Consider the following 26,084-nt stretch of genomic DNA (forward strand, 5'->3'; position numbering starts at 1 on the left):
GGAGAGAGGGAATGGTAAGAGGTATAATGTATGGCGACCCAATGATCCATGGTGTTTAAGATAGGATGCGTGAGGAGTGTTTGCCAGGAGGAACAATAGAAAGGGTGGCTATGGCAATTAAGAGAGGTGAAAGGATGGATGAGATGATTGTGATAGTAGGAACGAATGACTTGAGTGGTAATGTAAGTCGGGCAGCGAGACATATGAGGTTTTTGCTTGAGACTGTACAGAAGAAGACAGAGAGAGGAAAAATAGTGTGTGTGTGTGTTGCCTAGGTATGATAATGATGAGCTCAGCAGAAGAGCAGTGATATTGAATGGCATAATTGCAAGAATGTGTGACAAGAGAGGACTGGTATATGTGGATGCTTGGAGTGCGTTTGAGGAAAGAGAGGAATTGTATGCGAGAGACCGTTTATATTTGAATGAGGAAGGACGTAGGCATCTGGAGAGATTGCTGTTCTGAACGAGTCAGTGTGTCCCAGGGAGGATGATAGCAGGGGTGGCCTCTTATGGGAATGGATACTTGGGAGAAGGGAGACGATGTCAGGTAACACTGAGCCCAGTTGAGTCTAGAAGGGATAATGCTGGTATAGAAACAATGGCATTTATATGCTTTATACTAATTCCAGGAGTATCCGGAATAAGAGAGAGGAATTGGTGGCGCAGATAGCATCAGCCTGGCCAAAAATTATTGGGATCACTGAGACATGGTTGACAGAAGGGGATATAATAACAGGAATAGAAGTCGCTGGGTATAGCATTTTTCATCAGGATAGGAGGGGAAAGCGTGGTGGTGGGGTACTGCTTATGATAAGTGATGACCTATGTCCTCTAAGAGTGGAGGCTTTGGAAGGAAGTGAGACAAATGATTTTGAGAGCATATGGTGTGAGGTAGAGGTAGACAAGACAGGATATTTAGTGGGGTGTTGCTACAGACCCAGGAGCATGGAGGATGGGGACCAGGAGATGTTTAGACAGCTAAGTTTGGCAAGTGCAAGAAGAATGATTGTTATGGGAGATTTTAACTACAGTAATATAAATTGGAGAGAGGAATATGCATGTAGCAATAGTGGAATAAAATTTCTAGAATTCTTGATGGACAAATGTCTTAGACAACATGTAACAGACGGAACAAGAGGTTCAAGAGTTTCAGATTTGGTTATAGCATCAGAAGAGTTGATAATAACTGAGATGACATCTCTCCCACCAGTTGGAGAGAGTGACCATATGGTTTTGACTTGAAAAATGAATAGACATGCAGGAGTATCAAAGAGACGGGAACTTATGTGGAATTATAAGGCAGGTGATTATAATAGTTTTAGACATCAACTTCGGAAAGTTTCATGGAGAGAGGAATTGGAAGGCCTGGATATCGTTAGTGCGTGGGAAATTGTGAAAGAATATTTGTTAGCAGCAATGGTCAGTTGTATACCACGAGTGAAGAAGAGGACACAATTTGGAGTAAAGTGGATGACAAACAATATTAAACAGGAATTGCATGTGAAAAGGAGGCTATGGAAGAGATATAAGGAGACAGGTGAAGAGAGGATGTGTGAAGAATATAAAACACAGGCCAGAAGAATGACTAGTGTGGTAAGGAAAGCGAAACTGGAATATGAGAGGAGATTGGCCCTAAGATCCATAGAAAATCCTAGGGAATTCTTTAGCTATGTGGCCAGTAGGAGAAGAAATGACTGTGGAAGAATGATATTGTGGGATAAAAATGGGAAGAGAGTGACTGATGCAAAGGACATAGTGGAATTGTTCAATGACCATTTTATTGGAGTATTTCATCCTGGAGGAGTCAGTTTTAATGCTAGAGGGATAGGGCAGGTTCAAGGTTTAGAGGAACAGGAGGAGAGTGTGTTTCAGATACCGAGAACTCTGGATGTCAATAAAGCTTTGGGACGGGATGGTATTTCACCATGGGTTTTGAGAGAATGTGCTAGGGAACTGACAATGCCTTTAACGTGGCTTTTCAATGAAAGTCTGGCTTTGGCAAAGGTACCCAGGGAATAGAAGGAAGGTAAGATATTGCCATTGCATAAGGGTGATAACAGACTGGAAGTGCCTAATTATAGACCAGTCTGTTCATCAGTAGTTGTTAAGATCTTGGAGAAAGTAGTGAGGGACCGTATACAGCACTGGGCAGATGAGGGTAATGTTATCTGGAGAGTCAACATGGATTTGTGAAATGACGCTCTTGTTTTAGCAATATGCTAGCCTTTTATAATAAAGTTACAAGAACATTAGATGAGGGAAAGGCATATACTGCAATTTTCTTAGACTTGGCGAAGGCATTTGACAGGGTGCGACATAATAATCTGATATTTAAGTTGCAGCACATGGGTTTGGATGTCAGATTGGTCAACTGGATTCAGGATTGGCTGTTTGATAGGTATCAGAGAGTTGTGTATGGTGGAGCAGTTTCCAGGAGGCAGAGGGTTACAAGTGGTGTCCCACAGGGCTCAGTACTAGGACCTATATTGTTTAACCTTTATATCAATGACATAGCCAGTGGATTGCAGGGGGATGTTCAGTTGTTTGCAGATGATGCGAAGCTGGGAAGGATTATTAGTAATAGTGCAGATGTGGTAGCCCTGCAAGAGGATTTAAATAAGCTAGATAGATGGGCAAATGAATGGGGGTTTCAGTTTAATGCAGCAAAATGTAAGGTCTTGAGGTTTGGGAAACATCAATGGGATGCTGCATACTCTATGGGAGGAGTTATACTGGAGGAAGTAGGGGAGGCAAGAGATCTGGGTTGATGATTGAGAGAAACCTGAAGTTTAGGGGACATACTGCAAAGGTGGTGAAGGTAACACAGAGGATTGCTGCTATTATAAGAAGGACACTGACCTGCAGAGATAAGAGGGTTATCATTCCGTTGTATAAGATCCTGATCAGACCACACTTGGACTATTGTTCTCAGATTTGGTCCCCATGATTTGAAGGGGATAAATTAACTGTGGAAAGGATACAAAGACGGATGACAAAGATGGTTTCAGGACTGTACAAGGATAGTTATGAGGATCGGCTGAGAGAATGTGGACTGCAGAGTTTGGTGGATAGAAGAAGGAGAGGTGATATGATTGAGACTTTTAAACTGTTGAGAGGTGGTTACAGGGTTGACACTGGGGAGTTCTTTCACTTGGTTGAACAGTGGGAAGGAGTGATGACAATAGGCCATCCCTGGAAGTTATGAAAGGAAACTGTGAGCGAGAGGGTGAGGAGTGGTTTCTTTGCATGGAGGGTGGTTAAGCCGTGGAATGCATTGCCTGATAGAATGGTGAGGGCGAGAACGGTCAATGAGTTTAAGGAGTGGTATGATAAACTTTGTGTTTCTTAGGGGGGAACCTACCCTCGATGAGTCTTGACAGACTTTATGCTCTTAGGAAGGACCTCCCACAATGAGTCTTTTGACTCCATGGAGGCCTGAATAATAATAATAATAATAATAATAATAAAATATAAATTCTGAAATCACATTATCCTGTAATAATAAGAAAGTGATGATGATGCTTCTTTATTCCCTAAAACTCAAGTCCTTATACTTGACAGGGTAGAAGGGTTGGAATATAATATCCTTACTTTGGAATTTTTTAATATTGCTCTCCACCACTCAGTCATATGAGAATGGAAGAAGAGAAGCAAGAAGTCTTTCTAGGAAGTTTTACAAAAGTGTAAATAAGTGAGTAAGGAGCATGTTTTCTGCTTTGAAAAAGAGCAAGTGAGTTCAAAAATGTTGCCAGAGAGCATGGTGAGAAAACAGAGAATGAGGTTAAGACACAGAATGATATCCACTCTGACAGCACAACATGATATCCACTCTGACAGAAGTCTGATGATGATGATGATACATGTTTATGTCATTTATAGAAAACAAAACAAAAGTGTCTGTACATAGAAAAATAATAAAACAACACTTTTGCTATAAATCAAAAATAAGCTTATATTTAACAATAATGTACTGATCTTGCAGAAACTTATAAAAATGAACCACTCATTATCTGTTATATAATTAATTGGAGCAGTGGTGTAGCTAGAGCTTTTGCAGCCCGGAGGTCCCTGATTTTGCCACCCCTCTCAATACACACCAAAAATACTTCAAAAAGTCAAAACGATGTATAGGGATATAAATTAAAACACTATTTTTGAAGTAAAACTTTAATTTCAACATTCTAGAATGTTATTTTTCTTGCTTTTCTGTTAGCAAAATCATTGATGACATTGGCGACATCTATTTCATAGTAATGTAGATAATTCTTAATCAATTTTATTTCAAAAAACTCCTCTCACAAGTAGCAAAACTTACAGCAATTGTGAGGAAAATTCACAGTTTGTAATACTACTTTCCAAATATAGTATTACAATATTTGGAAATTAGTTCTTGAGATTGCATTTTAGAATTAACTGCAAAAGTTCAAAAAGTCAAAGTGCTGCCCGGGACAGAGGCCCCCCCCCCCCCAAGCTGTGCCTCTGATTTGGAGTTTTACAGCATTTAAAACCATAAATTATTTCTTACCTTATATGGCTCAGTGACATGGCATTCCTTAGCCTCATTTTATTCAGTTCTTTCCAAAAATCCTATAAAATAATACAGAAGTTTCATATTTAGCTAATGTACTGTTACTGTTTAGTAATGAAAAACGAAATAAATTCTTCATATGGATCATTTTTGTAAACAAATATATAGAATTATAACTGACTTATCAATCATAAATAACATGTGCCTGGATGTTCATAGTGCTCTTTCAGTCACTGATTAAATATATTTAAAAATGTATTTGTTTATGGATATATGAAAAAGTCTGTCTGGAGACCTCTGTTTTCAGTCAAGTTACATTCTTCTCACTGGTCATTATGCATTAAAAAAAACATGACAATATAGTAGCAAAGTGACTACCACCAGAGGGTGGGTCAGAGTCAGTTGTGTTAAAGGGTAGCAGCAAAAATAAAATAAAATAAAATAAAGTTTTTGTTATTTTTATTAGAAAATGTTTTACTTTAAATTATGGGGAATCTAAACTAGATACAATGTATAGTCTGCAGTAATTTGCAGTTGGGGAATTTGTACTTATAAAATAATATTTCAGTATATTTTTTAGAAGTTCTTAGTGCTTTAGCTCTTGTGCAGTGTTTGAATAATGGCAGCAGCTGCAGCTCAGTTTGCCAATGGCTTATCATCATGTCCCAACAGTTAGATGTCTGGCAGGTGAGAAATTGGGGAGTGAATGATCAGGGAAGGAATTTGTACTTAAAATGTAGTATTTCAGTATAGTTTGTAGAAGTTCTTAGTGCTTTAGTTCTTGTGCAGTGTTTGAATAATGGTAGCAGCCACAGTTCAGTTTCTCAATAGGTTATTACCATGTCCCTCCCATTTAAGGACTACATTTTGCATAATATACTATGGGATTTTGTGGTATGCAGTGCTTGCAGCATGTATGCATTCCGAAAATTAGATATGGGGTAGGTGAGAGAGAGATTGGGGAGTGCATATATGCAGAAAATGGGAAGAACTTCATGATTTAGACATTAGTATAATGGACCTTGGCAGTGTTACATCAGAAATGGCAGAATGCCGACTGAGAAAGATGAGCAGTGTGATCGAGGGTGGGGATAACAAGCAGAACGTGGATGAAAAAATAAAAGTAAGGAGTGGTAAGTTTGAAGCGTGGTGAAGTTTAGAAATATGGTGTTAATTGAGAGGATGAATGGTGAGTAAGAGTAGGTAATACCTTGCAGAGAGAGAGAGATAGAAGCAGTGAAAGAAGAAGTGGAATGTCTCAGGAATGAGTTGAGAAGAGTGAGATGAGACTAGGTGACTGGAAACAATGAATGAAAAGCAAATCAGAGTAGGAGCGAGAGAGTTATGAGATTGATAAAAGAGGAGAGAATATGAAAGCCAGTGAGAGAGGGAATGAGAAAAATGTGAGAGAGTCTGGAACCAGGGATGGATAGATGACAAAACAACAGGTAAGTAGGGGAACAAAGAAAGAAAGTGTCAGAGAAGACAGTGAGGGATGTATGTGAGCATGGAAGAAGCAGAGTGGTAAGAGGTGTGATGGATGGAGACTTGATGATCCATAGTGTGCAAGAGGAGTCTTTGCCTGGATGAAAGATAGTGCGACTATGGCAATTAAGCAGGGTAAAAGGGTGGGTGAGATCATTGTGATAGTGGGCATGAATGACTTGAGTGGCAGTGTGAATTGGGTGACAAGAGATCTGAGATTTATGCTTGAGGTTGCACGGAAGAACTGAGAGAGGGAAGATAGTGTGTGTTGACCAGGTATGATAATGCAGAGAAGAACATCAATAATGAATAGTATAATAGCCAGAATATGTTGAGAACAGCAAAGAAATGCATGTGAGAGACAGCTAACATTTGAATGAGGCAGGACGTAGGCATCTGGAGAGAATGCTGTTCTCTGAGCAAGTCAGTGTGTCAATGAAGGAAAACTAGAATTATTAGAGTAGATAGTAGCAGGGGTGGCATTTTGCAGGAATAGGTGCTTGGGAGAAGGTGGAATACATCGGGTAATGCTGAACTTAGTGGAGTCTGGAGGGGATAATGATACATATAGAAATAGTGACAATGCCTTGAATCTTTATACTAATGCCAGGCGTATCTGGCATAAAAGAGAAAAATTGATGGCACTGAGAGCATTAGCCTGACCAAAGATTATTGGGATCTCTGAGATGTGGTTGACAAAAGATGATATATTGACAGGAATAGAAGTATCAGAGTATAGCATTTTTTGACGGGATAACAAGGGAAAATGCAGTGGCGGGGTACTGCTTATGATAAGTGATAACTAATGTTCTCTCAGACTTGATGATTAGGAGGGCAATGGCACTAATCGTTCTGAAAGCATATGGCATGAGGTATATGGTTTTGTAAGCATATGGTGGGCAGTACAGGATATTTAGTGGGGTATTGCTACAAGCCAGGAAGCATAGAGGATGAAGAGCAGGAGACGTTCAGGTAGTTCAGCTTGCCAAGTGCAAGAAGAATGATTGTTATGGAATATTTTAACTATAGAAGTATAAATTGGGAAGAGAAAACTGCATGTAGTAATAAGGGAATGGAATTTCTGGAATTCTTGAAGAACACATGTCTCATGACAGCTGTCCCTCAAGTAGGGACAAATAGGGACAGAGAGATAGCATCTCTCTGCCTCTAATTGGAGAGAGAGTGACCAATGTGATTTTGACTTGGAAGATGAATAGACATGCAGAAGTATAAAAGAGAAAGGAAAGTGTGTGTAGAATTATAATGCAGCTGATTATAATAGTCTTAGATATCAAATTGGGGCAGTTCAATGGAGAGCAGAACTAGAAGGGCAAGATATCATCAGCAATTGGGAACATGTGAAGGAATATTTATTAGCCGCAATAGCAAGCTCAATGCTACCAGTGACGAAGAACATAATTTGGTGTAATGTGGATAACAAACAATATCAAACTGGAACTGCATGTAAAAAAGAGGTTATGGAAGAGATATAAGGAGAGTGATGGAAAGCAGATGCATGAAGAATTATAAGACTCAGTCCAGAAGAGTGACTAGTATGGTAAGGAAAGTGAAACTGGAATATGAGAAGAGACTGACCCTAAGATCCAAAGAAAATCATACAAAATGTTTTAGCTATGTGGTCAAAAGGAAGAGAAATGATTATGGAAGAATGACGTTGTGGGATAAAAATGGGAGTAGAATGACTGATGCAGAGGAAATAGTGGAGTTGTTCAATGAACACTTTATTGGAGTATTTCATCCTGGAGAAGTAAGTTTTAATACCAGAGGGATAGGGCAGGTTCGAGGTTTAGAGGTGCAAGAAGAAAGTGTGTTTCAAATATTGAATACTACGGATGTCATTAAAGCAATGGAACTGGATGGTATTCCATCACAGGTTTTGAGAGAATGTGCTGAAGAACAAAGAACTCTGTGTCAGCCTGGCTTTTCAATGAAAGTCTGGGAAAGGTTCCCGAGGAGCGGAAGAAAGGTATGATAGTACCATTGCATAAGAGTGGTAGAAGACAGGTAGTCAAACTATAGACCATTTTGTATTTCATCAGTAGTTGCTAAGATCTTGGAGAAATTAGCGAGGGACTGTATACAGCATAAGGCAGACGAGGATAATGTTTTCTGTGAGTGAGTCAGCATGGATTTGTTAAGGGTTACAATTGTTTTAGTAATATGATTGCCATTTATAATAAAGTGAAATGAGGGAAAGGCATATTCTGCCATTTGTTTGGATTTTGCAAAAGCATTTGATAGGGTGCCACATGATAAGCTGATATTTAAGTTGCACCACATGGGCATAGATGTTAGGTTAGTGAAATAGCAGGATTAGCAGTATGATAGGTATCAGAGAGTTATGTATGGTGGGACAAGGGCTCAGTACTGGGACCTGTATTGTTTAACCCTTATATCAATGACAATGTCAGTGGATTGCAGAAGGATATTCAGTTGTTTGCAGATGATGCGAAGCTGGTGTTGTGTCGGAAAAAGGGCTGACTCACTATCCGTAAGCCAATTTGTTTCCGACCCAACACAGAGACAATGAAAACCTAAGGATAAGGACATGCTTATACTTCCAAGAACAGGGCTAAGGGAGGACTGTATATATATTCACTCAAGGGTATATCAATTCGACTGAGATTATTAACATTAAATAAGCTAAGGAAATTTGTGTTTAGAACTAATATTGTCCTTGTAAAATAAGCAAAGGAAAACTGTGTTTCAGGACCAAAATTGTTGTTTTTTAAATGTGCTTAAGAGATCCATGTTTTAGAACCTTGTTAAAACAGTTCAGAGTTAAGGTGACCAATCGGCTGTGGCAAAATATATGACGTAGTCAACGAGAAAGGGTGCTCGCATGGGTGATATAAGGCGCAGCGCGAGACTCAAAAGCTCTCTTGTTTTCTGTTCCTGTCCAAGCCTGGATAGCTGAAGAAGCTTGTCGCTGGTGCCCAGCAACAATCTCCCAGTTGCTGTTGTAACCGTGTCGAATAAAGCTGCCTAAGGAATGAAGTCAGAATTTCAGAAAGGAGCCATTGGTGAACCACGCCAATGAAAAGCCAGCGAAGGGTAACCTTCAAAGAAAGCATAAGTAAGTCGCAGAGGCCATAGAAACACTTGGCTAGGGAATACGGAAGTCCAGCCATATTGGAAGTGAAAGCATGGGGGAAGTCAAGGAAACCCCACAAAGAAGGACAAGATGGTAATGTACAACCCTTTCATATATATTCTAGAATTGTAAATCAAAATAAAGAAAAGGAGCCAAGGCTTTGAGGAGCTCAATACATTATCTTACCCATAGTGCCTTAATGACTGTTTGGGCTAATTGTCTGGACAAAATATGGACAAAAGTGTATCCATACTAGTGTTTTAATAAATGTATTCTTTTATATCAAAGTTCTTGAGTTCTGTTCCTTTGAGACTGAGTTACCACTTATAAAAACTTTCAGACCTGTGTGAGTAAGGGAGGGGAAACAATTCATGTAAGAAAGAGAGGAGGGAACCACGACTGCACATCACGTGATCTCTATGTTGATCAATGTTAACTATTTGAATATCAGAAATTATTTGCCGGCTGGCGCAGTCGTTCTTAAAATAAATTTGTCGGCAACGAAATCTCCGATACGTATGAGAGTTAAATAAAGCATAGAATTTAAGGAACGATAAGATACAAAGTAAAAGAAATAACATAAGAAAAGCAGACACAAAGATCCTTTGGGGGTCTCCCCGGACAGGTTCAAATCCTGTCGGCTGCGCCATTGTTATGTCTTTGTGCCCGCTTTTTTTATGTTATTTCTTTTGCCGACAAATTTATTTTAAGAACAACTGCGCCGGCAACTAATTTCTGATATTCAAATAGTTAATATTGATCAACATAGGGATCACGTGATGTGCAGTCGTGGTTCCCTCCTCTCTTTCTTACATGAATTGTTTCCCCTCCCTTACTCACACAGGTCCGAAAGTTTTTATAAGTGGTAACTCAGTCTCAGAGAACAGAACTCAAGAACTTTGATATAAAAGAATACATTTATTAAAACACTAGTATGGAAACACTTTTGTATAGTCATTCAAGATACACTTTAAGTAAAATTATCAATGCTAAGTTACCTTCTTTGAACTAAATTGAGAGTCTAAACTCCCCCCCCCCCCTTCTTTAGATTAAGATATCCAAAATTTCAATCTTTATGCCTAAGTAATTCAATGATATTTCTCAGTCTTATGATTAAGCTCAGACTTGACTTATCCATACAGGGTTACTTTCTAAGCACAATTAGATATAAAGCTCACTTTCTAGGCACAATTAGATATAAACTTTTTACATGGCATATCAAACTCTTTCTAACTTATATTCTAACATGGAAAACAAATTTCAATTCTACAAAGTCTCTATGCCCCACATTTTAAGTGAAGATCAGGCTAACATCTAACACTACAGCAAATAGCTTCTTCCTGACAAACAGTTCAAAAGTTAGGTTCCCTCCTCGGCACAAGCTTGGAATGGCATCGGCTTACTTGACACAGACAATTAGTCCAAACAGTCATTCAGGCACTATGGGTAAGATAATGTATGGAGCTCCTCAAAGCCTTGGCTCCTTTTCTTTATTTTGGTTTACAATTCTAGAATATATATGACAGGGGTGTACATTACCATCTTGTCCTTCTATATGGGGTTTCCTTGACTTCCCCCACACTTTCACTTCCGATATGGCTGGACTTCCGTATTCCCTAGCCAAGTGTTTCTATGGCCTCTGCGACTTACTTATGCTTTCTTCGAAGGTTACCCTTCGCTGGCTTTTCATTGGCGTGGTTCACCAATGGCTCCTTACTGAAATTCTGACTTCATTCCTTAGGTAGCTTTATTCGACACGGTTACAACAGCAACTGGGAGATTGTTGCTGGGCACCGGCAACAAGCTTCCTCAGCTATCCAGGCTTGGACAGGAACACAGGAACAGAAAACAAGAGAGCTTTTCAGTCTCATGCCGTGCCTTATATCACCCATGAGAGTGCCCTCTCTCTCGTTGACTACGTCATATACTTTGCCACGGCCGATTGGTCACCTTAACTCTGAACTGTTTTAACAAGGTTCTAAAACATGGATCTCTTAAGCACATTTAAAAAACAACAATTTTGGTCCTGAAACACAGTTTTCCTTTGCTTATTTTACAAGGACAATATTAGTTCTAAACACAAATTTCCTTAGCTTATTTAATGTTAATAATCTCAGTCGAGTTGATATGCCTTTGAGTGAATATATATACAGTACATCCTTAGCCCTGTTCTTGGAAGTATAAGCATGTCCTTATCCTTAGGTGTTTTCATTGTCTCTGTGCTGGGTCAGAAACAATTTGGCTTAGGGATAGTGAGTCAGCCCTTTTTCCAACACAACACTGGGAAGGGTTATTAGTAATAGTACAGATGTGGTAGCCCTGCAAGAGGATCTGAATAAACTAGATGGATAGGCAAATCAATGGGGATAACAGTTTAATGCAGCAAAATGCAAGGTCTTGAGGTTTGGGACACATTGATAGGATGCTGCATATTATAGTGAAGGAGTTATTCTGGAGGAAGTAGATGAGACAAGAGATCTGAGATTGATGATTGATAGAAACCTGAAATTCAGGTAACATATTGCAAAGTTGGTGAAGGTAACTCAGAGGATTGCTGCAATACTGAGAAGGATGCTGACCTATTCTTATCCATCCATTCCTGAATTCTTTTTTTGACCAACTTTTCAAGTACTTTTACCATCACTCCTGAAATACTGATTGGTTTATAATTTGCTTCCACAGACATGGATTCTCCTATAAGCAAAAGAATTATTTTGTCTCCCTTTCACTCTCTTGAGACTTTTATAGTGCAGAGAATTTAATTAAACAGACTAGTCAAAAGCATTGCCATTTCTCCTGCACAGTTCTCATAAAACCGGAGCCAATATTCCATTCAATCCCATGGCTGCATTTGCATTCAGATTCTGTAATATCTTAAAAATTAAAGATGCCAAGAAATTGTATTCTTGGTTTAATCCTTTATCCAAGTGTAAGCAAAGTTTGCATGTGAAGTAACATCTTTAATTATAGTATAATCAAATGAAAAATGCATAGCATTATACATTCCCATAAGGATATGTATATGCATTATGGGATACTGAGGCCAGTGATGTGAACTCATTATACGAGTTGTCCAGTCGTGATGTAACTACACACACAAACTTTGTTTGCTTACACTTGGAGAAAGGATTAAACCAAGAATATAATTTCTTATCATCTTTAATTTATAGTATAACTAAGTGAAAAAAACTCTGAACATGTAATATCCTATGTACCTCTGATTAATTTAATTAATGTTATGCTTTTTTATGTTGAAAGTACCAATAAATGTGTGTGTGTGTGTGCGCGCGCGCGCGTATGCAGATGGAGTATATTGCAATGTGGGTGAGAATGTTGAGAGTGAGCACATATATATGAGGCAAGTTGTGATAAAGGTGATTAGGCAAGGAACAGATGTGGTGGGGAAATCGCAACATTTTGTGGCATGATTAGGACTGGTTATAGAAAAAAAATGCACTGCTATGTTAGTTTACAAATGTAAGACGTATAAGAAATAAAGGGGATGAAATGGTTCCAGAGGTCAAGTTTATTTGCCCAAAAAAAGTTGGAATAAGTGAAACATAGGTTGAATGAAGATGATATAACAGGAATAGAAATGGAAAGATATAATGTTTTTCATGAAGATAGAAAGGGTAAAAAGGGAGGGAGAGTGCTGATGATGACAGCAAGTGAATTAAGTGTACATAAGGTAGACATGAAAGAGGAAAACATAATTAGCTGGATGTTGCTATAGGCCAGAGAATATTGAGGGTGGTGATGAAGAAATGTTTAAACAACTTGGATTAGTGAACACAGGAAGTAATTATGTGCGATTTTAATTATGGCAGTAGAGATTGGAATGAAGAAATAGCATTTGGGAATAAGGAAAATTAATTTCTCGAGTTCTTTGGAGATAATTATCTCAGGCAGCATGTAAAGAAGGACATGCGAGGATCAAAAGTTTTAGATCTGATCATATTATTAGAGAATGTAATTGTGAGTGGAGTGTCACACTTTCCTCCAGTTGGTGAGAGTGATCATGAAGTGATCACCTGAGTTGTGGCTAGCCATATGAGGACTTCTGTGAGGAAAGGATATATGCAAAATTATAAGACTGTTGATTATGACAAGCTTAAGAGACAGCGTGGAGCTATAGCATGGAAGTTGAGTGGTAAGGAAATAAATGCTGCTTGGGAACTGAAAGAAATACTAACAGCATCAACATATCAACATGTGAATGTATTCCAAAGGCCTTTTGTCCTCTGTTGTGAAGGTACTAGAGAGACTGGTGAGAAGTAAGATATAGAACTGAGTTGAAAACAGCAGTATTCTTTGTGCTAATCAGCATGAGTTTGTTAAAGGGAGATCATGTTTACTAACTTACAACAAGGTAACGAATATCTTGTAAAGGGGAAATGCATATACAGTGGTGTGCTTGGATTTTGCATAACGGTAATCTGGAAGACATCACATAAGCTTTTGATAGGCTCCCACATGACAAAGTAATAAATAAACTGAAACAGATCGGATTGGATAACAGACTTCTGAGTTGGATCTGAGTTGGACAGGATGTCAGATAAGTATCAGAAAGTTGCATATGGGGTGTAGTATCCTGTACGAATTAGGTCACAAGTGGTGTACCACAGGGGGGGGTCAGTTTTGGAACCATCATTGTTCAATTTGTATAATAATGGTAAGCCGAGAAAGCATGGGAATATAACAGAGATCTGTATTTAAGTTTTGTCGATTTGGAAAAGGCATATGACAAGGTGCCAAGAGAGAAGCTATTCAATACGCTACAGTTATATAGTGTCAATGGGGCATTATATCAAGCAATACTTAGTCTTTATTTGAGTTGTAAGTCAGCAGTTAGAATTGAAGGATGTACAGGAAGATGGTTTAATGTTAAATCTGGTGTGAGACAAGGATGTACATTATCCCCTCTATTATTCATTATCTATATGGATCACATTATGAAGGAAAGTGGTATTAAATATGATATCAAAATTGGAGATGTTAATGTCAACTCTTTGCTTTATGCGGATGATGTTATACTTCTAAATAAATCCGCTACAAGTCTGCAGGATTCTCTGACTAAATTGAGTAGCTGTTGTAATAGATATGGTTGAAAGTCAGCAATAAAAAGACAAAGACAATGAAAATAGGCAGAATCATTGAAAATGTCAACTGTATTGTGAATGGGGAACCTGTAGAACAAGTGAAACATTTCAGCTACTTAGGCACGATTTTTACTGAAGATGGTAAATTAAATATAGAAATAGACAACAGAATCAGCAAAGCTGGTATGGTAGGGAAGTCAACTGAATAAATTCATATGGAATAAGAGAGAAATGAGTAAGAACACTAAATTAGCTGTATACAAGACAGTGTTCAAACCAGTTTTAACTTATGGATCTGAGAGCTGGGTCCGAAGTAAAACACTTGACCAAAGACTAGAGACTGCAGATATGAGAGTCCTGAGTAAGATTATATTAAAAATGAGGATATTAGGAAAGAACTTGACATTGTGAACATCCAGGAATGTGTTAGCAGAGGTAATCTCAGGTGGTATGGTCACTTAAACAGAATGGGCGAAGAAAGATTAGCAAAACAAGTGTTCTCTGCCAGGTTGGCAGCAAAACGACCCAGAGGAAGACCAAGATATAGGTGGATTGATACAGTACAAAGTGCCTTAGATGATAGAAATATAAGATCTGATAATGTTGGAGTCTTGACAAGTAATAGACTGATTTGGAGGAAAATTGTAGATAGGAAGTTAGTAATGATGTAATTTTTTTCATGTAGTACTATCATATCCTGTACACCCCTTAAGGGTACATGGCAGGAATTTGATGATGATGGTATTGGAATAGGTTTTATTAGTGATATGCAGCTGTTTGCAGATGAGGCAAAATTGGGGAGAGCAATGATGAGTCAATCAGATGTTATGGCCTTGCAGGAGGACTTGACATGAAAGGGCAGGTAAGTGGAACTTTCAGTTCGATCTCGCAAAGTGTAAGGTTTTGAAATTTGGTAAGCAACAATGGGATGCAAAGTATACACTTGATGAGGAAATTTTAAAGAATGTAGAGGTAATAAGAGTTCTGGGAGTGGTGGTGGACAAGGATCTGAAATTCAATGGCTACATTCCACAAGTTGTGAAGACATCACATCAGATAATGGGAATGATGCAAAGGACTCTGACATGCAGACATAAAGCAGTTATGATGCCATTGTATAAGGCTTTGATCACGTCTCATATGGATTATTGTCACAAGTCTAGTTGCTGGGTTTTCATGGTGATAAGGATATGTTGGAGATGGTCCAGAGAAGATTCACAAAGGTTGTCAGTAGTCTTTGGAATTTGGAGCACAAGGACAGATTAAGAGAATGTAAACTGCAAAGTCTCATGAGTAGGCATAAGAGGTGGGCAGATTGATTGAGACATATAAGCTAGTCAGGGATCTTATCAAGTTGACATGGAAGAGATTTTTCATAGTATGTGAGAGGGACATCATTGCCATCATTGCAAACTGTATAAAGGGGGTGTGAGCAGAGTGAGAAGCAGGCTCTTTGCATGGAAAGTGGTTGGTAAGTGGAATATGTTCCCTGAATGTGTTGTGAACGTAGACACAACGAATCATTTTAAGGCACAGTTGGATGAGCACTGTGTGTAATAGTACGTACCGCCAACGATGAATCTCTGACTGCATGGAGGTCGGATGTTAATAATTATAATAATAATAATTTACCAGTATGAGTTAGTTTTCTATATACTAAGAACTGTACACTATCATTTGGTTAACGAAGAATGAGAACATCCAAAAAGGAAGACGGCTGTTATCTTCTACTTCTAGGGTAAATTGGATTCTTGGGTTTATTGAATTGATTTTTTCGAGAAATTCAATAAAGAGTTCCATACAGCAAAATATTCCATCAACATATCTACACCAAATTGATGATTTAGGTGAAAAAACATCCAGAATATGTTGGTTGATGTTCCATAAAGTAATTAGATAAAGCCAGGGAAATGGGAGACACACAACTGTTGTTCTGTAGCAGTTACATATCTACCACTGTGATTCCTTAAAATTATATTATCATATTCATTCTTTCTTCTACTTGCTGCATATCAAAAGAATGCTCCACAATTTGTCTTTTTTTTTTGGCTAATTTTTCCTCATGCTGCACTCTACTCTCCTCACCAATGGAGTGATCATCACCTACCTGTCCTGCTCTTTGTACGTTTTAGGCACTGGAAGCAGCACAGTTTAAATATTTTAACATTTAGGTAAGGAGGAGAGTGTGTTCCAAATACTGAGTACTCTGGATGTCAGTAAAGTTGTGAGACTGGATGATATTTCACTACAAGTTTTGAGAGAATGTGCTAAGGAACTGACAGTGCTTTTGACCTGGCTTTTCAATGAAAGTCTGGTTGCGGGAAAGGTGTCCCATGGAATGGAAGGAAGGTAAGATCGTGCCATTGCATAAGGGCGGTAGCAGACTGGCATCTAATTATAGGCCAGTTTGTGTGTCATCAGTAGTTGGTAAGATCTTGGAGAAAGTAGTGAGGGACTGTATACAGCATTGGGCAGATGAGGGTAATGTTATCTCTGAGAGTCAACATGGATTTGTGAAGGGCGCTCTTGTTTTAGCAATATGCTAGCCTTTTACAATAAAGTTACAAGAGCATTAGATGAGGGAAAGGCATATACTGCCATTTTCCCAGACTTAGCAAAGGCATTTGACAGGGTGCCACATGATAAGCTGATATTCAAGTTGCAGCACATGGGTCTAGATGTCAGATTGGTCAACTGGATTCAGGATTGGCTGTCCGATAGGTATCAGAGAGTTGTGTATGATGGGGCAATATCAAAGAGGCAGACGGTTACAAGTGGGGTTCCACAGGGCTCAGTACTGGGACCTATATTGTTTAATCTTTATATCAATGACATTGTCAGTGGATTGCCGGGAGATATTCAGTTGTTGCTGATGATGCAAAACTGGGAAGGGTTATTAGTAATAGTGTAGATGTGGTAGACCCGCAAAAGGATTTGAATAAGCTAGATAGATGGGCAAATGAATGGGGGTTTCAGTTTAATGCAGCAAAATGTGAGCTCTTGAGCTTTGGGAACCATCGATGGGATGCTGCATACTTGATTGGAGGAGTTGTACTGGAAGAAGTAGGGGAGATGAGATCTGGGGGTGATGTTTGATAGAAAACTGAAATTGAGGGAGAATATTACAAAGGTGGTGAAGGTAACCCAGAGGATTGCTGCAATACTGAGAAGGATACTGATCTGCAGAGATAAAAGGGTTATCATTTGGTTGTATAAGACTCTGATCAGACCACTCTTAGACTATTGTTCTCAGATCTGGTCTCCAGGATTTGAAGGGGATAAAGTAACCGTGGAAAGGGTACAAAGACGGATGACAAAGATGGTTTCAGGACTGTACAAATTTGGTTATGAGGATCGGCTGAGGGAATGTGGACCGCAGAGTTTGGTGGATAGACGAAGGAAAAGTGATATGATTGAGACTTTTAAACTGTTGAGAGGTGGTTACTGGACTGGGGAGTTCTCTCGCTTCATTGAACAGCGGGAAGGAGTCATGACATGGGGGCAATTCCTGGAAGTTATGAAAGGAAACTGTGAGAAAGAGGGTGAGGAGTGGTTTCTTCATCAAGGGTGATTGAACCATGGAATGTGTTGCCTGACATAGTGGTGAGAGTGAGAATGGTCAGCGAGTTTAAGGAGTGGTATAATAGACTTTTTGTTTCCTGGGAGGGACCTCCCTCGATGAGTCTTGATAGACTTTGCATTTCTTAGGCAGCACGATGAGTCTTTTGACTCCCTGAATAATAATAATTGTTAGCACTGTTGTTGATAAGGTAGCACTCATCCCTGTTCAGTAATGTATTGACAAGGAGATTAGTTAACAGTTCATGAAAAATCTTGAAGACTGAAATGTTTGAACAGTATGAAATTTGTAACACAATATAGAAAGGAGTGTGTGCTATCATCAGCCAAAAATTTTAATAAGATTTGTATATTAATTTAATGATACAGGGAATGATTTAAGGGGCAAATATTCAGCTGTTTGCTAAATATGCAAAAGAGGAGATAGCACAATAGTTGATAAAGGTGATGTAGATATTGTGTGGGATGATTTAAATAAATTAGCATTGTGGGCGAAGGATAATAGTTATCAATTTAATGTTGAAAATGTGAGAATATACATTTCAACATTAAAAGATTACATACGGCACATCTAATTGATGGTACAGGATTGCAAGAAACTGATGAGGTTAGGGATATGAGGTAATAGAAGAAGTTTAGAGTTGGAGCTCAAAAAGAATATTGCAAAAGTTGATAAAAGAGCTGAAAAGATTACCTGGATATTGAAATACACTAACAAATAAAGATAGGAAGGATATTATCCCAATATCATTAACATACAAGTAAAAGCCATGATTTGGGTTCTTCATAAGGCTATGATTTAGTTGCATCTTGACTACTGTGCACAAATTTGGTCACTTGGGTTCCTTCGTGATCAGGAAGTAGTGGATAGGATCCAGAGACAAGTAATAAAGCTGGTGACAAGTCTGTGGAAAACTTTGTATAAGGATATGATTAGTGTGTAGGTTACAAAGTTTAATTCATGGACAGAAAAGAGAGATATGATAGAACATAGATATATACAAGGATGGTTCCATAAGTTTCCGGCCTAACTTTTGGAGCTGATAGAAAGAGAACTGTGTCACTTTTTAAAATAATTTCCCTTTACTTCAACACACTTTTCACATCTTTGAATTAACATTTCTATGCCCTTGAAAAATAGTCTGTACTTTTGTCTACAAAATGGCCTAAAACTGCACTTTTCACCTCATTGGCATTTGCAAATTTTCTTCCTCAAAGGTTTTTTTTTCAGTTTCAAGAAGAAGTAGGATATTATCCCACTGAATGCTAGATCTGGGCTGCAGGGTGAGTGTTGAATCTCCTAAAAGCCACAGTCCTTCGCTGCAGCCTTCGCAACAATAGCTATATGGACTGGAGCAATGTCGTGAAGCAGGCGAACACCATGACTCAGCATTCCTCATGTCTTCTCCTTTATGGTGTTGCACAGTTTGTTTAGGAGTGAAGCATAATATTCTGCCATTCACAGTGATATTCCTTTCCTTGAAGTCAATCAAGAGAATATTTCCCAGCAATACCAAAAGATTGTTGCCATGAGCTTCACTGTGGACTGAGTGACCTTGGCTTTTCTCGGTGGCACTTCACCTGGTTTACACCACTCTATGGATTCCCTTTTGGAAAGAGGATCATAATAAAGGGCAATGGTTTCATCCCCAATGACAATGGATTTCAGTATTTCTCTCTGATTCCCTTGGCAGGGGTCTAAAAACTTGCAGGAACAGGTCACACAATGCTTCTTCTGAATTGAAGAGAGAAGTCGGGGCACTCAACCTTTGTTATTGTGAAGCTCTTCTCATGAATGATGAGAAAGACAGTTGTTATAGAAAGCCCCAGCCAGGGGCTTTCTATAACAACTGTTTTTGAGATTTCTTTCAGCTTCAGCCATCTGTCATTGAGCAATTCCTCCTCAACAAGAGAGACTTTTTCCTCAGTCATCACTACTACAGGCCAAACATCAGGAGGATTATCTTCAATGCTCTCTTAGTAGGTGAAACTGTTTAGCCAATCCTTCACAGTGGAATATGATGGAGAAGCTTCCCCATACACACCATCCAATCGCTGCTGGAAGCAGTGGCGGCCCGTGAAGCTTTAAGTGGGGGGTGCTGCCTATACAAAATAATTTTAAAAAAAATGATTTTGTATAGGCAGCACCCCCACTTAAAGCTTCACAGGCCGCCTCTGGTTGGAAGGAACTTGGAGAAAGCCCTTCTTTGCTGAAACACTATCACAGTGGAGTACTGATTTTTAACATAACAGCTACTTAGCTTAGCATGCTGCCATGTGTTAGTCAAATAAGTGACTATACAAGTGACTCCAACTGAATGAGACAGGTAAAGAGTTGAAACTAGTACACTAAGCTCCCCATAGATGGTGCTATCTGTCACACACAGTGTTTTAAAACTGGTGCGAATTTTAAAACACATGGAGCTCAGGTGTTTTTTTTTTTTTTTAATATGATAATATTTTTTATTGATCTGCTAAAATATTTACACATACAATATCTTGAGTGACATTGCAACTTATAATTTTACAGAATTCAGCACAAAGTGCTACATTTTCTACATTGGATTTCAATTAAAATTTTTAAAAATACTTTTTTGCCTCTATATTATGTATTTACAACACATGTTCTTCTAATATTAACAATGAAGATTATACAGAATTTTTGAATATAGAATATACATAATAATAATAATAACAATAATATAAATAACGTGGGAGGAAATAAGTGCATTAGAAATATCAATATCCAACCTTGTTGCTCCAGGAACGGGATATGAATGCAGGAAGACAAGTAGTGTGATAGGAGAGAATGAAAAAAAATATATATATATGAATGAGAAAATAATAGTTGATAATGTGGAAGGCGTGAGTGACTGTGAAAGTTTAGGATATGGTTTTGTTTGGGGGGGGGGATTGATTTTAGATTAAGAGTGACTGACCTGCAGAGGGAGATAGATGAGCTGAAAGAGGAGGTGGAATGTCATGTGAATGAGAGCAGAAGTATGAAAGATAAGATTAGGAGAATGGAAGAGATAAATGCAAGCCAAATCAGAGTAAGGGAGAGAGAATTTTGGGAGTGTTAGAAGAGGAGAGAAAGGAAATGGTAGAAGAGATGGAATGAGTGAGAGGTATGGGGGTGCTAGAAGAGGAAAGAATGTAAACAGTAGAAGAGAGGGAATGAGAGAGAGAGGTATGGGAATGCTAGCAGACGAGAGTATGGAAACAGTAGGAGAGATGAAATGAGAGAAACATATGGAAGTGCTAGAAGAGGAGAGAATGGAATGAGAGAGAGGTATGGGAATGCTAGAAGACGAGAGGATGGAAACAGTAGAAGAGACAGAATAAGAGAGGGATATGACAGTGCTAGAAGTGGAGAAAATGGAAACAGCAGAAGAGAGGGAATGAGAAAGATGTATGAGACTGCTAGAAGAGGAGAGAATGGAAACAGTAGGAATGAGAGGTATGGAAATGCTAGAAGAGAGAATACCAGTAGAAGAGAAGGAATGAGAGAGACCTATGGGAATGAAAGAAGAGGAGAGAATGGAAACAATAGGAGAGAGGGAATGGTAAGAGGTATAATGTATGGCGACTCAATGATCCATGGTGTTCAAGATAGGATGCGTGGGGAGTGTTTTCCAGGAGGAACAATAGAAAGGGTGGCTATGGCAATTAAGAGAGGTGAAAGGATGGATGAGATGATTGTGATGGTGGGAACAAATGACTTGAGTGGTAATGTAAGTCGGGCAGCAAGAGATATTAGATTTTTGCTTGAGGCTGTACGGAAGAAGACAGAGAGAGGAAAAATAGTGTGCGTGTTGCCTAGGTATGATAACGACGAGCTGAGCAGAAGAGCAGTAATATTGAATGACATAATAGCTAGAATATTTGACAAGAGAGGGCTGATATATGTGGATGCCTGGAGTGCGTTTGAGGAAAAAGAAGAATTGTATGTGAGAGACCGCTTACGTTTGAATGAGGAAGGACGTAGGCATCTGGAGAGATTGCCGTTCTGAACGAGTCAGTGTGTCCCAGGGAGGATGATAGCAGGGGTGGCCTCTTGTGGGAATGGATACTTGGGATAAGGGAGACGACATCATGTAATGCTGAGCCCAGTGGAATCTAAAGGGGATAATGCTGGGTATAGAAACAATGGCATTTATATGCTTTATACTAATGCCAGGAGTATCCGGAATAAGGGAGAGGAATTGGAGGTGCAGATAGCATCAGCCTGGCCAAAAAATTTTTGGGATCACTGAGACGTGGTTGACAGAAGATGATATAATAACAGGAATAGAAGTCGCTGGGTACAGCATTTTTTGGCAGGATAGGAGGGGAAAGCGTGGTGGTGGGGTACTGCTTATGATAAGTGACGACCTATGTCTTCTAAGAGTGGAAGCTTTGGAAGGCAGTGAGGCAAATGATTTTGAAAGCATATGGTGTAAGGTAGAAGTGGGCAAGACAGGATATTTAGTGGGGTGTTGCTACAGACCCAGCAGCACAGAGGTGGGGAATAGGAGATGTTTAGACAGTTAAGTTTGGCAAGTGCAAGAAGAATGATTGTTATGAGAGATTTTAACTACAGTAGTAGAAATTGGAGAGAGGAAGATGCATGTAGCAATAGGGGAATGGAATTTCTAGAATACATGAGGAACAAATGTCTTAGGCAACATGTAACAGAGGGAACAAGAGGTTCAAGAGTTTTCAATTTGGTTATAGCATCAGAACAGCTGATAATAACTGAGATGACATCTCTCCCACCAGTTGGAGAGAGTGACCATATGGTTTTGACTTGGAAAATGAATAGACATGCAGGAGTATCAAAGAGACAGGAACTTATGTGGAACTATAAAGCAGGTGATTATAATAGTCTTAGACGTCAACTTCGGGAAGTTTCAATGAGAGAGGAATTGGAAGGCCGGGATATCATTAGTGCGTGGGAAATTGTGAAAGAATATTTGTTAGCAGAAATGGTAAGTTGTATACCACGAGTGAGGAAGAGCACACAATTTGGAATAAAGAGGATGACAAACAATATTAAACAGGAATCGCATGCGAAAAAGAGGCTATGGAAGAGAAATAAAGAGACAGGTGAAGAGAAGATGCGTGAAGAATATAAGACACAGGCCAGAAGAGTGACTAGTGTGGTAATGAAAGCGAAACTGGAATATGAGAGGAGATTGGCCTTAAGATCCAAAGAAAATCCTAGGGAATTTTTTAACTATGTGGCCAGTAAGAGGAGAAATGACTGTGGAAGATGATATTGTGGGATAAAAATGGGAATAGAGCTGATGCAGAGGACATGGTGGAATTGTTCAATGAACACTTTATTGGATTACTTCACACTAGAGGAGTCAGTTTTTAATGCTAGAGGGACAGGGCAGGTTCGAGGTTTAGAGGTACAGGAGGAGAGTGTGTTTCAGATACTGAGTACTCTGGATGTCAGTAAAGCTTTGGGACTGGATGGTATTTCACCATGAGTTTTGAGAGAATGTGCTAGGGAACTGACAGTGCTTTGAACCTGGCTTTTCAATGAAAGTCTAGCCGTGGGAAAGGTGCCCAGGGAAAGGAAGGAAGGTAAGATATTGTCATTGCATAAGGGTGGTAACAGACTGAAAGTGGCTAATTATAGGCCAGTTTGTGTGTCATCAGTATAAGATCTTGGAGAAAGTAGTGAGGGACCGTATACAGCATTGGGCAGATGAGGGTAATGTTATCTGTGAGAGTCAACATGGATCTGTGAAGGGGCGCTCTTGTTTTAGCAATATGCTAGCCTTTTATAATAACGTTACAAGAGCATTAGATGAGGATAAGGCATATACTGCAATTTTCGTAGATTTAGCGAAGGCATTTGACAGGGTGCCACATGATAAGCTGATATTTAAGTTGCAGCACATGGGTCTGGATGTCAGATTGGTCAACTGGATTCAGGATTGGCTGTCTCATAGGTATCAGAGAGTTGTGTATGGTGGAGCAGTTTCAAAGAGACAGAAGGTTACAAGTGGGGTCCCACAGGGCTCAGTACCAGGACCTATATTGTTTAACCTTTATATCAATGACATTGTCAGTGGATCGCAAGGGGATATTCAGTTGTTTGCGGATGATGTGAAGCTGGGAAGGATTATTAGTAATAGTGCAGATGTGGTAGCCCTGCAAGAGGATTTGAATAAGCTAGATAGATGGGCAAATGAATGGGGTGGGGTCTCCATTTAATGTAGCAAAATATAAGATCTTGAGGTTTGGGAAACATTGATGGGATGCTGCATACTCTATGGGAGGAGTTATACTGGAGGAAGTAGGGGAGACAAAAGATCTGGGGTTGATGATTCACAGAAACCTGAAATTTAGGGGACATATTGCAAAGGTGGTGAAGGTAACACAGAGGATTGCTGCAATTATGAGAAGGACACTGACCTGCAGAGATAAAAGGGTTATCATTCCATTGTATAAGTCTCTGATCAGACCACACTTAGATTATTGTTCTCAGATTTGTTCCCCAGGATTTGAAGGGAATAAAGTAACTGTGGAAAGGGTACAATGACAAAGATGGTTTCAGGACTGTACAATTTTGGTTATGAGGATCGGCTGAGGGAATGTGGACCGCAGAGTTTGGTGGATAGAAGAAGGAGAGGTGATATGATTGAGACTTTTAAACTGTTGAGAGGTGGTTACAGAGTTGACACTGGGGAGTTCTTTCATTTGGTTGAACAGCGGGAAGGAGTGATGACATGAGGCCATCCCTGAAAGTTACGAAAGGAAACTGAGAGAAAGAGGGTGAGGAGTGGTTTCTTTATCGAGGGTGGTTGAACCATGGAATGCATTGCCTGATTTAGTGGTGAGAGCGAGAATAGTCAATGAGTTTAAGGAGTGGTATGATAGACTTTGTGTTTCTTAGCGGGGACCTCCCCATAATGAGGCTTGACAGACTTTATGTTCTTAGGAAAGATCTCCCACGATGAGTCTTTTGACTCCATGGAGGCCTGAATAATAATGATAATTTATTTATTTTTATTATTATTATTATTCATATCATACATAGATGCTGTAATAATTATAAATATATATAATATTTATAACACATTACAACTGTGAACAACAGATACTTGCAAGTTAATAATTTTCTTCCTCGAAGCTTAGCAGAGCTTATCTGAGGAAGATAATAGATGATAGATGATGACGGTTTCATGGTTATGTTCCTATACTGGTCACAAGCAAGGTGTTGATTTTACTGTTTGTTGATAATAATAATAATAATAATAATATACAGTATAAAGTTACTAAAGGATATCTATGATTCCCACAAAAGAAATTTTTCAATATATGACAAGTAGAGACACCCTGGAAGTTTTGTAAGAGTGTGATTAGTGATGGTGAGAGGTCTAGATTTTTTTGCATGGAAAGTGGTGAATGAGTGGAATAGATTGCTAGTAGTGGTTGTGAGTGCCCTGATAATGAATGATTTAAAGGAGAGGTATAATAAGTATAGTGTATGTAAAAGTTAATGTTGATCTCCAGCAATTAGTGACTCATTGTGGGAGACACGTATAATAATAATAATAAATATTTGAGGAGCATGATGGAAAATCATGTATGTATAGGAAGATGAGCATAAGCAAATGTACAGTTAGATACTCCTGTATTAGTATGGAAATCTGAAGGGCAGAAACTATTCATCCAGTTACCTAAGGCAGATAGTAGACTAAAAAATGGTAATTTCTAAATAAGCATCTATCCTGGACATGAACAAATACCTTGGAAAATTTTCTTGTTATTATTATTTTCCAAACCTTCACGGAGTAATGAGACCCACTGTATGAGGTCAATACCAGCTCCTACGCTCCTTAAACTCATCCACTGTTTGCACTTTTACCACACTCTCTCGGCCAGTGCATTCTATGTTCTTTACCACTCTCTTACTCTCTCTCTTGCATACCACTTCCTTCTGCAGTTTCCAGGGATGACCCTATCCATATTCTTATCCCCTCATTCTACCATACCAGATGAAAAAGCTCTCCGGTATCAACCTGATAATGAACTTTCAACAGTTTAACTACTCATCATATTTACCTCACCCAACTTCATCTTCTATCCAACAAACTCTGCTGTTTGCTTGCATTTAGTGAATCTCCTATAATCAACATTGTACAGTCCTAATGTTTTCATTATCTGTCTCTGCACCCTCTCCAAGGTTATTTCAACACCTTCAAATCCTAGTGACTAGATCTGAGCTCAGAAATCTCAATATGGTCTCAAAGCTTTATACCATAGCACCTTTCATC

General features: G+C 39.0%; 1 protein-coding gene across 1 annotated transcript in view; it reads right to left on the reverse strand.

Moving 5' to 3' along the window:
* Positions 1-26,084, reverse strand: part of LOC150107076 (nitric oxide synthase, inducible-like) — a 317,964-nt gene that overhangs the window by 150,804 nt on the left and 141,076 nt on the right. The window contains exon 9 of the mRNA XM_090391607.1: positions 4,528-4,589. Within this exon, the coding sequence (XP_090247733.1) occupies positions 4,528-4,589 (62 nt within the window). The remainder of the gene's footprint in view (positions 1-4,527; positions 4,590-26,084) is intronic.

This window comes from Typopeltis vanoorti, chromosome 4 (assembly GCF_054136105.1).
Source record: "Typopeltis vanoorti isolate ZY-2024b chromosome 4, IOZ_Tvanoo_1.0, whole genome shotgun sequence".
Taxonomy (NCBI): Eukaryota; Metazoa; Arthropoda; class Arachnida; order Uropygi; family Thelyphonidae; genus Typopeltis; species Typopeltis vanoorti.